This window comes from Petaurus breviceps, unplaced genomic scaffold (genome assembly GCF_028583685.1).
Source record: "Petaurus breviceps papuanus isolate PSGF00001 unplaced genomic scaffold, PetGlider_PUasm1.0 91133, whole genome shotgun sequence".
NCBI lineage: Eukaryota > Metazoa > Chordata > Mammalia > Diprotodontia > Petauridae > Petaurus > Petaurus breviceps.
Window position 1 is genome coordinate 43,335,714 of NW_027187419.1, and position 16,030 is coordinate 43,351,743.

At 35.7% G+C, this 16,030-nt stretch overlaps 1 protein-coding gene and 1 long non-coding RNA gene across 8 annotated transcripts in view; one reads left to right on the forward strand and one right to left on the reverse strand.

Annotated features, from left to right (window-relative positions):
* LOC138154881 (uncharacterized) overlaps positions 1 to 16,030 on the forward strand; it is a 335,411-nt gene that overhangs the window by 303,952 nt on the left and 15,429 nt on the right. The window lies entirely within an intron of this gene.
* Positions 1 to 16,030, reverse strand: part of ARHGAP32 (Rho GTPase activating protein 32) — a 423,257-nt gene that overhangs the window by 39,273 nt on the left and 367,954 nt on the right. For all 7 annotated transcript variants that reach the window (XM_069079883.1, XM_069079882.1, XM_069079885.1 and 4 more), the window contains 2 exons: positions 5,168 to 5,317; positions 3,328 to 3,430 (listed from right to left, as the gene is read on the reverse strand). In XM_069079883.1, coding sequence (XP_068935984.1) covers positions 3,328 to 3,430; positions 5,168 to 5,317 — 253 coding nt within the window. The remainder of the gene's footprint in view (positions 1 to 3,327; positions 3,431 to 5,167; positions 5,318 to 16,030) is intronic.

Consider the following 16,030-nt stretch of genomic DNA (forward strand, 5'->3'; position numbering starts at 1 on the left):
AACCAGAGAAGAAGAGCCCCCTTCAGAGATGTCCTGAGAATGATGGCTGCTCCAGAATATATAAGAGAAGATATCCCGAGACCACATATCTGGGACTCAAAATGTGATGATTAATATTGATGATCATCTTTATACTGCTTTGTCCTGTTTCATGGTGTTTATGTTCATATAGTTCTCTCAGTCAACTTGGTGATACGTAAATCTTTCTTAAAATTAGTTCATTGTGAGCGTGTAAGTAGCTCAATCTGTAAACTTATTTATGTGATTCTGATCATGAATTTATGACAAAACTTACAGATTTTGCTTACAAATAAGTGATCCGTAGGAGAGTGGGATGTCCCCCCACCCCATAAATCAAAAGGGGGAATTGAGAGGATTAGGACAGCAAATGGTCAATCCTGTGAATTGAGTGAACCACAGTGACTATCTTGTGACTGAATTCTGGAGCTAGCTTAGTTAGTATTCAATTATGGGTCTAATCCAAGTTGTCTCTTGTGAGAAAATTTTATTTAGTTTTGGAAATTGGAAGAAAACTTTATTGCATTGTTTGAACCTCGCCCTGCATGGCTGGAAAACTGGACCACCTTTCCCTGCCGCTTCAAGACCCTTAACCAAGAACCTAGTTTATGCTGACAAGAAACCCACCAAGATCCAAAGACTGAAACAAGGAGTTTTCTCACAATTGTATATCTGAAGCAACCCATATGTTTTTTTCTAAAAACTGGTTCCAATCAGTTATTGTTTCCATGTTCCTTTGATTGTTCATAGAGATGATTAGGAGGGAGTAGGATACCTCTTTTTCTGAATTCAGGAAACTACACCTGTTCACTCTCTCCCTTCCAACTTGGAAAGCCCCTAATCTTTCTTCCAATTAGAAAACAGATTACTTAATGTTTTGTTTCCTTTTAATTAATTGGCCTTATTTGATTAATTGTTTTAATGAATAAAAGTCTGTCTCCCCTTGTATTCAGGGTCCAGGCCTAAGCTGAGGAGACCTGGGCCTCATCTGTTAGGCAATAGGCATGCATGGCTTAATAAATCGAAACACTTGGAAAAGCAAACCTTTACTTTCTCCAATCATTTCATCTTTTATCTGCCACATCTCCTCCATTAGACTGCTATCTCCTTTTGTACAGGGACTACTTGTTGCCTTTCTCTATCCTCAGCACATAGTAAATGCTTTATAAATGCTCTTTTGGGGGGGAGAGGTGTGGGGGAGTCAATTGGGCTTAAGTGATTTGTTCAGGGTCACACAGCTAATAAATGTTTGAGGCCAAATCTGAACTCAGTTCCTCCTGACTTCCAGTACTGGTCTTCTACCCACGTAGCCACATAGCTGTCCCAATAAACATTTCTTAATTGGCTATATTGTGAAGATAGAAATGACAAGATCTGATAATAGACAGGACATATGAGATGAGTGAAAGTTAGGTGCTGATGGCATCAAGGTTGTGATCCTAGGTGACAAAACTGAGGGGATACTTCTGATGACAATAAGAAAACTGGGAAGAGGGAAGAGTTGTGGGCAGGGGAGGAAAGTAATGAATTATATTTTGGACAGTTTGAGATGCATACAAGATATCCAGTTCAAGATGACCAAAAAGGGCTCAGAATAGAATCTTAAGAAGTACATGGTTAGTGGTGAAGACATGGAGGAAGATCCTGCAAAAGAAACTGAAAAAGAGTGGCCAGAGAAGCAAAAGAATAACTAGCAGAGAACAGCATCACAAAAACCAAGAGTATAGAGTATCCAGGAGAATGTGGTGATCGACAATGTCAAAGCTAAAATGAGGTCAAGAAGGATGAGGATTGAGAAAAGGTCACTAGATTTGATAATTAGGAGATTACTGGCAACTTTGAGGAAAACTTAAATAAGGTTGAAAGCAGACTGCAGAGGGTTTAGAAGTGACAGAAGCAAAAGTAGGAATACCTAGTATAGCCAACTTCTCAAGGAGTTCAGCTGCCTCAAGAAGACTAGGGTTTTTAACCTCGTTCTAACTTGCTTGATTTTTTTTTGTCACATTTTGATAACTTATCAAACAGTTTTTGTAAGTTCAACATGACTAACATTTTTTGAAATACATTTTATTTTATGCATTAAAAATTCTCATGAGATCTTACCAGTCAGACTGACCAAGAGGACAAAACAGGAAAATGATAAATGTTGGAGAGGATGTGGAAAAATTGGAATACTAATGCACTGATGCTGGAGTTGTAAACTGATTCAACCATTGTGGAGAGCAATCTGGAACTGTGCCCAAAGGGCTATAAATAAGTGCATACCCTTTGAGCCAGCAATACCGCTTCTTGGGCTTTATCCCAAAGAGTACATAGAAACAGGAAAAGGACCCATATGTACAAAAATATTTATAGCAGTTCTTTTTGTGATGGCAAAGAACTGGAAATCATGGGGATGCCCATCAATTGGGGAATGGCTAAACAAGTTGTGGTATATGAATGTAATTGAATACTATTGTACTATAAGAAATGAGGAGCAGATGGACTTCATAATAACCTGGAGAGACTTATATAAACTGATGCTGAGTGAGGAGAGATGAACCAGGAGAACTTTGTATACAATTACAGACACATCATATGTGTGATGACTAACGTTGATAGACTGGGCTCCTCTCAACAATGCAAAGTTATAAGACAACCCCAAAAGACTCATGATGGAAAGGTATATCCACAAACAGAGAAAGAACTATAGAGTCTGAATGCACACTGAAGCAAACTACTTGCTGTCTCTCTTTTTTTGTTATGTTTTGTTTCTTCTTTCTCATTGCTCACTCCATTTGTTATAATCCTTCTTTACAACCTGACTAATGTTTAATGTGAAGGTATTTGTAGATCCTATATTTGACTGCATGCCTCCATGTGGGGTGGGGGGGGAGGGAAGAGAGGGAGAAATTTTGAAACTCAAGGGATTGTGGAACTGAATATGTTGCAAACTAAAAGTAAATAAATAAATTTTTAAAAATTCTTATGAGATGGGGTTCATAGGCTTAATTAGACTGTCAAAGGAGTTCATGTCCCCAAAATGGTGAAGAATTTCTGCTTTAGAGCTAGATGCTAAAGAAAGATGAATTTGGAATTTTCAAAAAGCAATGAAGCAAGTAGGGTCTGTACTTTCAAAGTTATAGGCAAGCATATGCTCATCAGAAAATCTTTTACAGATCACAATATAAACACCAATTTTCCCCCTCTTTCATAATACATTCCCTTTTGCCCACTCAAGTTCACCAACAAATGAAAAACAATTTGGAAATCAATTAGTTCTGAACAAATGTTCTAGAAGTGAAAAGGGAAAAAGAGGAGGGACTTTACCGTAATCTCTGGATATTGGAGGCAACGCCAGAAAGACGATATATTCCATCCACAATACCATATCTCTCAATGAATGCAGTACAGCTCTGAAGAACCTGGGGCACTAAAGAAATTTTTTATTTTTAAAAATAATAGCAAATGGTAATGTGAACTCAAAGTTCCATGGATAATGAGTTTATGAGTTCTCATATGCAAAGCATAGTCTGTATAAGCAGAGAAGAAATATTTGGATTATATAGTTAGTAATTGTGGTACACTTGAGTTGGGGGTTATGCTCACTGCCATTAGGCAAAATGAGTAACAAATCCCAGGATAATAAAAATAGGTTGTATTTCATAACACTTATGGTGAGGGAGTGTGTTCCTACATTATTACGATAGTCAGTATTGTGTGTTCAGTCAGGCTCTGGGGCCTCCTCCAAGTTTCTCTGCAGTAGGCTCATTTATATTATGTTATAGCAATAAGGCAAACTTGCAAAGAGGGAATCTTTTGATTGATAAGTACTTCAGGCAAAAAAGAAATACAATTGTTACACCAAATTCTGCACATAGCAAAAAAAAAAAAACAGTATACAGTTGAATGCTTATCAGAAAGAGATAGAAAACAAAACAGTAGCATACAGTGTAATTAACATTTATAAGAAAGGTTTTGAAACTTTGAGCCATTCATACTCATTTTAATTTTATTAAAATGCGCATTAATATATCTAAGTATAAGATTAATAGTGGAACTTTTGCTAAATGTTAAAACTTAAAGCAGTTTATAAAGAGATGCAATTCTTTACTTTTACAGAGTACTAGTTTTCATGGTATTTCTCAGATAACGTGATCACCTCTTGTCAGACCTATGAAGTCCTAGGTCTTCTAAACTGTGCAGCAACAACAAAAACAATACCTTACATTTATATGATACTTCACAGTTAATTCAAGATTTTCTCATAATGATTCTATGAGGTGGATATTCCAAGTGTTGTTACCTTCATTTCAGATACGAGAAAGCTGAACTTCAAAGAAGTTAAGTAACCTGTTGTGGTCACACAACTAGTAACTGAGAATACCAGAATTTGACCTCGAGCGTTCTCACTCCAAGTCCAAAGTTCTTTCCACTAATGTACACTGCCACATCTCCTTGATTACAAGCGTAACTAAACCTGTTATTCCAGTTAGACATAAATGTCTAACTTCTCTGGACTAGAAGCATTTAAGGTAAATGTCTTTGATTCCCATTTAAATTTATAAAGAACAGAACTTAAAGTATAAAACTGGAGCTAAAATTATGGCTCTAGTTACCTCTTATTGAACTCTGCAGTTCTGTAAATATACTGGCTGGATCTACTTTTGCTGAGTATCTAAATTACTTCTGTGGGGTAACAACCTTATCAAAGAAACCTTTTTTTGCAACCCTTTGCAGCATGATTAAGAGTTCTGGAATATTTTAGTCTCAATTAATGTCATGCTTGTGAAGTCTTGCTCCTCTTCAAGAAGCAAGCTATAAAAAATCTTGATGCAATATGGGGATTGGGTACTTCCCTGAGGATAGCCTATTGTACCAATAATAGCTGTTAGATAATTAACACAAGATTATTTTGTATTGTAATGTTCTTGGTGAATCTATCTTATCTACCTAAAGAGAGAGAAGTTTCTTAGGGCCATGTCACTGTACATAGTCTACATACCTCACTGTATACAACACTGTGGAGGACACATAAAAGGTCCTTAAAATACATGCTGAATTGAACTAAATCAGTATCAATTCCCTCTCTATCTTCTTTATATATAACTTCCAATCAGTACATTTAGGTCATTCAGTCAAATTAGGAGCCTATGAGCTCAGCATTTACCTTGAAAACCAGAGTTCAGAAGATGTTCCCCCAGGTCACATCCAAACACTCTTTCTTTCAGAATTCCCCGTTGCTTCAGTTTCTGTTTTGTTGGACGAGACTTCATGAATGTTCTTAAGAAGGTGATAAGCTTGCCGTGTTTTTTGGATACTGCAAGAACAGAAAAAACAATAAATTCTTAATTGTGATAAAGATACACTTTACAGAGCCCAACCACCAAATTCTATGAATCCACATAGATGCTGATTTTTTTTTTCTGTAAAGAATCTGCAGTAGACTTTATGGGGGAAAATTGACTTCTTTTAGGAAGGACAACATGTTATCATTTATAATTGATTGGAACTCGTTTTTAATTAAACAGTAAATATGCTACAGTATACTGTGTTATTTCCCATTTTCATCCCTCTTGGCAGAGTTTACAAAATTTATGTACAGTTATATAACCTCAGCATGGTAATTATCTTTTCCCAAACCTGTTCCTCCTCCTAATTCCTTCATTTGTTCTAGTAGAATTACGAAATTAACTATCAATTTATGTTCAAAACTCAAGTGCTGTCTTTTACTTTTTCCTTTCCTTCTCCTTGACCTTCCACATAAGTTCAGTTGAAAAGTCCAGTTAATTCTATTCAGCCAAATATTGTTCTCATCACCTGTTGGGTTAGCTGCAAGATCAGTTAGAATTGGATTACAAGCCTGGAGATATTTAATTTGGAAAAGAGTAGATTTGCATAGAGAAGGTATTATGGTTAGACCATCCCAGCGTTTCTCATGTATTAGTATTGCCATGTGGAGGGGGAACTGGACTGATTCTGCTTCACCTTGTTGGGAAGGATGAGGAGAAATGGGGAGAAGTCTGAGAGAAGATTTAGGTTTGTGTAAGGAGGAATGCCAAACAAGCAGAGCATCGCCAAATGGCATGGGATGCCCTCAGGAGTATGGGGAACCTTCTTTCTAGAGCCCTTCAAGCCTCTGGCTGATATTAGTAATGCAGAAGGTATTTATTCATTCAAAAGAATTTCTTAAATGCAGAAATGACTAGAAACAGAGAGACCACTTAGAACGTATTATAATTGTCTAGATGAAAGCTATCAAAGATATGAATGGCCATGAATGGAAAGAAGATGGATGTAAGAGATATGAAGATAATATCAACAGGAGCTGGTAACGGACTGGATATGAGGGAAGAATTGAGAATTACTTAAAGGTTATGAAATCTTGGGGACTGAAATGATGGTGGTGCCCTGAACAGAATTGGGGAAGTTAGAAAAAGGCAAAGTTTCAGGGAAAAATAATAATTTCTATTTTGGGATATGTTGAATTTTGATGCCTTATGGAGCAACAAGTTGGAAATATCTAATAGGCAATTAGTGAAACAGGGGTCGAGCACAGGAAAGTCGTATGTATAGAAGAGGGAATCTTAGGGCTAGATATAAAGCTGCAAATGACCTTAGAGATCACCTAGTTGAACTGCATATTTTACAACTGAGGAAACCAAAGTCCAGGGAGAGAAAATGATTTGTCCAAGGTCATACAGGTATTAAGCAGCAGTACTGAGATTTGAACCCAGGGCCTCTGACCAGAAATCCAGTGTTCTCTGTATTTATTACCTCTACACAAAAATTCTAGTTGCCTTGGAAAGCTGATAATAATTGCCAGTGAAGCATGGATTGGATTAGATGGCCTCTGAGGTATCTAAGATTCATTATTAAGATTCTGTAGGTTCTTCTGTTTCACAGCCTCTGCCCCCAATGCCTTTTGAGATTATGCCCAATTTACCCTCTATGTGTATATAGTTTTTTTACATGTTTTCTCCTTCTACAGGATAGGATCTACAATTAATACATCACACTGGTATCATGTTAATATTTCTTATGGAATCTGATCGTGTCAGAAGTGTAGAAAAGTAGAAAGAGCACTGACTCTGGAGTCAGAGAGCTTGAGTTCAAATCCTACTGCTAATAGCTTTTAACTTGCATGATCTTAGATAAGGAACTTGCATAGCCCTGAACCTTAGTTTCCTCATCTAGGAACTGGAATAGATGATCTCTGAGGTCTCTTCTAACTCCAGATCTATAATCTCCTATCAGTTCTGTTACTACTTCCTAAAGTTGCTATTTGGAATCCTACCCATCTCTCCTACACCTAGTTCAAATGCCACCTCCTGATCACCTCAATCAGAAACTGAGCTTTCCTCCTTGGAACTCATGTTAACACTTGGGTTTATCATAATCTCTTCTGTATCATTATCATTTTTATACATAAGTAAGTTCCATTAAGGAAGGGATTATTTGTGTTATCTATCTTTGTATCTGCCCTAGTGCCTTGGGGCTTTGCACAGAGAAGGAGAATGATGAATGTTTATTGACTTAGATTACAAGATCCCATAACCTCTCAATCAAGTTAGGAAAGTAAATAATCTTTTAAAGTATACTCATAGCTCCTAATACCAAAATAGGTACTTATGAAATGCCTACTGTGTATCAGGTACTGTGATAAGTTGTTTCAACTGTGCTTAACTCTCCAGGTCTCCATTTTTGGGGTTTTCTTGGCAGAAATACTGCAGTGGTTTGCCATTTCCTCCTTACTCATTTTACAGATGAGGAAACTGAGGCCAAAAGGGTTAAGTGACTTGCCTATGGTCATACAGTCAGTAAGTGTATGAGGCCAGATTTGAACTCTTGTCCTCATGACTCCAGGGTTGGCACTCTATCCATTGCACTATCTAGATGCCCACTAAAATAAGCATTCAGGGTACAAAGATGAAAATGATACAGTTTTTTCATCTACAATACTCTGTTAGGGGTGACAAAATGTACACATATACAAAATAAATACAAAGTAACAGGGAATGGGCACTAGTACTGGAGTCAATAATTAAAGGCTCCATCTAGAAAGTGGTTTTTGAGTCATCAACATGCATAAACTAAATGCTTACTGTATGCTAGGAATGGTACTAAACATTGAAGATACAAATAAAGGCAAAAACACTGTTTGCTCTCAAGTAGCTCATATTCTAATGGGGGAGCCAACATGTAAATAATTTACAAATATGTGTATGATATACACACATTCATTAATATGTATATACATAAAGACATATGTTGCATTACAAAGTAAACTGAAGGTAATCTCAGAAGAAAGTCACTAGAATTTTTTTTTTCATTTTTACCACTGTAAGATTTAGTAAAGATATTGAACAAGTCCTATTGCCACTCATGTACTATACAAATTAAAGAATACACTTCACAAACTTTAGACTTTTATCTTTGCACCCCAGTGCATAGCATAGTGCCTGCTACATAGGAAGTATTCAATAAACGCTTTTCACTAAATTAATCAAACAAGTTGAAGCAATAACCTGTTATTCACTGAAAGCTTCTCACTGTTAATAGTATAGTAGAGAGTAGGGGAAAGTAAGAGAATGATTTAAAGGGATTTAAAATTATCCTACATGTAAAGGTATTCTTGTGCTCTATGTCAATCTCTGCACTTTGACTAGCTAATACATCAAAAATCAGATATTGTTTCACTATAAATACTAGAAACTGTTATTTATACTAGAGCAAACCATATAATCTAACTCCAAATTCTGAAGTCTAATTTTCATATTAGAATACTGCATTATAAAGTAATCTAAAAAGTCTCTCACACCCTTATCTTAACAGGGTGGGACTGATGTGAAACCTGGCTCTTTCAAACCTAAACCAAAGCACACAAAACCAGTTTTTCTAGAAGTTAAACACTTTAAAATGTAGCATATAACTAACTTAGTATCTTTATGATAAATCTTTATAACACCAATAACTAGTTTATAACAATGAACTAAAAATATAAACCCAATAAAATGTACTGGCCTTTGAAACAGATGGGTGGAGCACATACAACCAAGGCAAGTTCTCTAGAATTACTGCTAGAGAGTCTCTTAGAATTAATGCTAAATACTGGATTAAGTTTGCTTTTATTTATGAAATTCTATAAGATACTTATTATTATTATTATATTCTATAAGATACTTATTATCTTGAACATCTTTTCTTCTTTCAATCAATGTGTTTTTCCCCAAATATTGAGAACATGACAGCATTCTCCCTCAATTCCTTCACTGTTACTCTCCGCCCCCCCCCCCAAAAAAAAAAGCCAACACTTTTTACTTCTAGGTCAAAATAATTTTTAAAGCTAGTATTTACTATATGAAGCCTCAATGAGAGAAGCACATGTAGACAGATGGCCAGGTTAGGACTATGTCACATTGCTTTTATGTGTACTAAAGCTGGATTCTGCATCTTGTACGTACTTTTCCTCTGTTGTTTATCCCCAATTTACCCTGTGTATATCTTATATGTACAAAGCTATCTGCATGTTGTCTCCCCCATTAGAATGTGAGCTCCATGGGGACATCAACTATTTTTGCCATTGTATCATTGGTATTTGACACAGTGCTTGGCACAGAGTAGGAACTTAGTAAATTCATGATGACTTATCTGCATATGTACATGTTGCCTGTCTTATTACTATGTAAGCCCCTAGAATCAGAGACTGGGTTTATGTTTGTGTTTAAATCTCCAGTATTTATCATCTCTATTCACTAGTAAGTACTTAATAAGTGCTTGTTAACTGATATACCAACATTATAAACTATTCGCTTTACCAGTGATTCTGAGATATTCAGATATTTTTACAATGGAACAAATATAAATATTCATGTTGTCATGAAAAAAAATAAAAATTTGTTATAGTTTCTGGAAATCTATATATAATCTGGAAATCCCAGTTGGGCATAACGTGAGACCAGGCAGGACTGGAACACAATAAATTTCTCACAATGCATTGGTGTGAATGCAGATGTCCGGGTACACATCTTTATGTTCTTTGATTACAAGTTTGTTTTTGTTTTATTCAAGTTGTAAGAATTAACTAGAATAGAAGTAAATGAAAAATATAATGTCTGTAAAGGTATTTAAAGTCTGTCCTAATAATTCAGTCAAGATTATCTTAAGGGACAGCACAAACCTATGTAAATATAATGTTTAATTTTGTTGCTATTATCAGTTAATTCTCATGTTTTGCATAAAATACTTTATTTGAAATTCCTTTCAGGGTCCTTTATTTCAAGATTTCAGAAGTTCATAAAAGCTTTTCACAGAAAAAAGAATAAAATACATAATTTTATTTCTTAGTTAAAGATTTCCTGGGATTTGGGAAGTTATTTTTTTTCTTAAAATAATAACAAAAATCTTTAGAACACTAAGAAAACTAGTTCTTATCCATAAAACACAAATCAACTCAATATTTTAAGTTCATTAGCAGAGCTTAACATGGAATTTCTTATACCAGCTTAAAGTTTGCCTTCTTTCCTGCCCCATGAAATAAAAAATCAGAAGAATAGCAGAATATTATCTTGTTCAGAGAAACATGGGAAAACTTATGTTAATCGATATAGAGTGAAGGGAAATGTGTGGATTTATTTTGTCAGATGACTATGCTTATTTGTCAAAAGGTTGTGTGTGTGTGTGTGTGTGTGTGTGTGTGTGAGCGTGTGTAAAATGGGATGAGTAATAGTGATGAAAAAAGAGGGTCAACGAAGCATTAAAACTACACAAAAAGGAAAAAAAAGGAGTTACAAGGGACAGAAACACAATTTAACATATTGTATTATTTGTGTATTTTTAAAAGTTATATATTAGAGAGATTCATATCTTCATATACATCTGATTTTGTAGGTGGAAATGTTCATGCTAATTAAGAGTACAGAATAACAAAAAATATTAAAAACAAAATGTTATATATCAGTTCAAGAATTAGCCACTCTAATCTGGAAAAAAAAAAGCCTGGGTAACAGAATTTCCTTTATAACAATAAACATGGCTAAGCAAAATAAATGAACATAATGGACAGATATGAAAATGCACAGCTTATTTTGCACCTGTGGTACATACTCTTGTAGTTATACTGTTTATTATATTCCTGATGATGTTTGTTTCACTTTGCTTCCCATGCTTCTCTGAACTCTTAACATTTGGTTAAGACATATGATATATGTGTATGTATATTTATGTATCTCTATCTCTATGAGATGATCGCTCCCTCAATTCCTATTAAAGTTTCTCAAAAGTAAGGTCTCTCTGATTTCATACTTGTATACCATCCTTGGAATCTCACACAGAGCAGGTGCCTTTATAAAGGCTTGTACTGAAATGAATCTTTAGACACTGGAGAATATTATTCTTTACCTCTTCTCTAGCCCAGATTCACTTTCTAGGAAATCACTTTTCCCAGGTATCTAAGGGAAGCTTGGATACACGATGCTGAGTGAAAGGGAACATGCTGATATATTTTTGGTCAATTAATTATGCATATTTCTCAAAAGGAAAGTTTATTTTGTGTATTTTTTTTTAAACAGGATCAGTAGTAGAATAAAAAAAAAGAGCATCAACAATTGGAAGCATCTGGGGTAATTCTAAGAGCAAATAGGAGTTTTGAAAACTAGGGAGCTACAGGTTTGGTCCATGACTGAATCATCCATGATTGATCCATGACTGCCTGGAATCCCCTAAATCTATTTAACTGGAGTCTTGAAATTTCTAGCAATTTAAGATGCACGTGACAAAGATCACATTCCTTTTTCACCTTCCTGGTGATGTTTTACTTTCGAATTACAGAAGATCCAGGGTATTCCCTGACAGTTCTGACTGGGGAATCTAGGATTCAAACTTGGCTATAGCATTCGCTACTCAATTAAACCTGGAAATATTTGTATCTAGGACAAATAGCATAAAATCTGTATATTTAATGCCAAGACACCAAAGACCCTGGAAAAGTGTGTAAGATGGTTTAGTGATTTAGTTTTATATATTAAATTTATAATTATATAATTTTATAGATTATATTTAGTTTAGTTTTATATATCTATAAAACATTCATCCTTAGAATTCAATTCTATAATATTCAACAAACGTATCTATTATGTTCAAGGCACCAAACAAAGCTTTGTGGTTGTTGTAAAGTCAGGCAATCAATTAAGGGTTAAAACCTAACAGGGAGATGATACTAAAGAAAATTAAGGAGACAGTAACAGAGTAACTATTTGCACTTCAAGAAATGAAATAAGCAGACCACTTAATTTCTCCATGCTATAGGCAACTATGTGTAAGTTACAGACATGGAGCAGCAGAAGGAGTTCTCATAATGGGAATTTCCTCCACAAATGAAACCACAGATTCCAACTAAAAACATGACAAACTCTCTCTGCAAGGAATTTATAAAATACTAGGGAACATCTACAAGTTCCAGTCTTCTCTTCTTTAGACCAAATAGTACAATATTACAGTTGTATACAAACTTTGGAAAACTAAACCAACAGTGATATAAGATAGGAAAGTAGGCTGACTCAAGTTTCCTGATTTAAGACTTAAACACTGGAATCTGAGAAATAAGCTTGAACATGTTTTGCTGCATTATTTAAAATTCACAATGAAAATAGAGTAACCTCTTTAATGATGAACAAAAAAAAAGAGTGCTGGATATATTTAAGTCAAAATCAGGTTTCAATTAAAATCAGAAAAAAAAATTAGGGCTGGAGACAATCTAAAAGGAACAATAAATTGGAAGAAAGAGGAAGGTGAGATATTAGGAACAAATTGAAAGGTTTATATTAATATTGTTGCATGATATATTTTTGTAAGCATAATATGGCTAATATTAGATGTTAGGGAGGGGAAAAGGCAAAGATAAATAGTTCTATATAAAAAGCTAGACACGAGCAATAAATTATTGTCATGGTTTTCTAAGACTGTAAAAACAATGAAATAGTTTTAAGCCTCAAATACAAACTCTGTGCTTCAAAGGGAAAGACTAAGAATTCAAAGCCAACAGGCCTCATGTTTTCTGCACAATGCAGCCATTCATTTGTTTAAATGCCCATTATCAGTGTGTTTTTGGTGCATGGCATTCCCACTTTCACATTTCATCTGTTCTCTAAAGAAATTTTTGATGAGCCACATACAAAGGCATTTAGATAAGAGACTATAAGGTTGTTAATTTCAGATTAATCCGTTTTTTTTTTCTTCAGTGGGGGAAAAATGTTGCAACACGGGAAAAAATAAGCTGGATGGGAAGGGAGGTATGAGTAATGCAAAAAATTCTAAACCCAACCAGTACTTCCCATTTCTTTAAGCATTTGATGTAGTAGAAATAACCCTAGACAGGGTCAAGTTTTACTGGTGTTCTAGTCCCAGGTCTCTTATTAGCATATGTCCTTAGAAGAGATGCCTCATCTACTCAGGCCTCCGACTACTTATTTATAATATGCATGCATTGGAATAGATCATGTCAAAGAGTCAAAAATTCTAATTTGGAAGGGACTTCAGAGGTCATGTAGTCCAATCCATAGCTGATCCATAATTGCCTTTATAACATTCTTAATAAGTGACCACTTGTCTTCAGATTCTTCTTGAAGACTAAGGGTGAAAATTCACTATATCCCAAGGAAATTAATTTCACTTTTAGACAACTTTGATAATTAGGAAATTTTCTTTTTATCAATTCCAAAAATCTTCTGCTCAGCAACTCCCACTGATTGCTCCTGACTCTGCCCTTTAGGGACAAGCCAAAATACCCCCCAACAAACTGAACAAACTGTATGTCAGTCTTCCAAATAAAAAGACAGATATTATGCCTCCCTTTAATCTTATGCAGCCAGAAATGAACAGAATAGTACTGATATGAATCTTTCACCTCTGAAATAATAGGATTCTATAATTATGTTTGTTGTTGTTCAGTTGTATTTGATTTGTGACCTTATTTGAGGTTTCTTGGCAAAGATTATTAGAGTGATTTACCATTTTGTTCTCCTGCTCATTTTACAAATGAGGAAACTGAGACAACAAGGTTAAATGACTTGCCCAGGGTCACAGAGCTAGAAAGCATCTGAAGCCAGATTTGAACTCAGGAAAACAGGAGAATTTCTGACTCCAGTTCCAGCACTCTATCCACTGCACCTAGCTGCCCCTATAATTAATGAGTTAAAGGCAAATACTTTTAGAAACAAACCGGACAATAAAAGACATTTGATAGTACAAAGGAAAATGGAAAATTCCATTTCTTCCCATAGTTTTGGGGGATTGGGAAGATAGAGAAGGACGTTCAAAATTTTTGGGGAAAGAAATATATTAAGAAAAGAGCACTACTGGAAAAACAAAATTTTTATAATTCATAAGGCATTGGGCTGCTAGCCTAGAACTAGTTTAGCTACAATATCAGAGCTATTCGGTGAGACTAAGTAGCTGAAAAAATGGTGTGCTTGTTTAGGGTAACAGAAGGAAGTAGATATATAATGTCACTCCACCAATTCAGTATCATTAAAGTATTTATGCCACTCATTTAACCATTAATCAGAGGAAAAGGTTTGGGGCCAAAGAATCTGGGTTAAAGTCGATTGTTATTTTCCGAGTTAAGAGATTATATACTCCTATTTTTTTCAAAGAAAATTAAACTTCCTTACAATTGTGTAAAAGTATTGGAAGAATCATGTTGAATGAATGATAAATATTCTGAAAGAAACCCAACTAGGCTTCAATATGAAAATAAGTGATGATGATGGGGGACAGGATCCCAATAGGTTCAGCAGGAATTCTGATCTTATCCAAGACCAGAAAACCTGCAATATCTTCTGGAAAGAATTCAAGGTCTCAGGCTTAATTGGAGTGAGAGTCATAGAAGTTTATTGTTATGCTTCCATGAGAAGCAGGCAAGAGTCCTTTAGGGGACCTGAAAGTGAGAGGCTACATGCTTTTACCTTTAAAGGGTAGGGCTGCCATTGTCAGGGCTGACCAGACGGGAGGGGCCTCAGTGCACAGACAAAGGTCAGAGCTGACCAAGAGGAGATAGTTTAGATAAGATTTGGGCCAGGTCAAAGGAGAAAACAGGCAAGGATAAAGGAGGGTGTGGGTCAGGCCTAGAAGAAATGAAGAGATTAAGTAAGAACAAAGGGGTCACAGGGTGTTGCCTAGGTGGAGTGTGGGATAGGGAGAAGGGGCAGAGCTCAAGGGTGGGAAAGGACAAATTGCAGTTACAACTTCACAGACTGGTTTTACAAATTGGTTTGACCTAGACCCCAGGTACCCCATCAATGAGACCAATAAAGACACAGGGTAAGAAGAATAAATACAAACCAGCTCTCCTCTCCCCAACAACTGCTTCATAAAAAAATGTTGAAAGGGCACCAGGATCAAAACACCCAAGGGAAAAAAAAACACTTAATTTCACATAACATGTCAGCTTCAGAAGATAGTCAGAAGTCTAGTGGTACTACAAACTGGGTATAGCTAGGAAGGTGTCATGCATAACCTTTGAGCCTGGAAACTAAACTTGGGTCTATAATTTGTTAGCAGAATAAGAAAACATTACAGAACCAAGAGGAACAGGAACCAATTGACACTTCTGTTGTTCTGGTCCCAAAGCAGGATTAAAGATCCAATGTTAACTAAGGAAGGAACCTGTGTGTAGGAGCAGGTAAGCATGGGTGTATATAATGAGGGAAGGAGTGGTTGTGATCCTGAGATTGTGTAGCAGGTAAGGAACAGGAAATTTATGGCTTTGACTCTGGAGAAAAATATCTGATTTAGCCTGCAGCCCAGTATGAGATGTGCATCTGAGTAATTGGGGAAAGGAGCTAAGACTATGGGGGAGCTTACTCTGCAATCCTGTAATGGGAATGGAAATTTGAAGATCTTCCCTGCCCTTAATAGAACTAGGGGAGTTTGAAAACCTTTCCTACTCTGAAAGTAAACTCTGGCCCTAATAGGCTGAACGTAATCACATGAAGCCTGTGATGGGAGGAGTTTGCTGAAAGATGGAGCAAGGTCC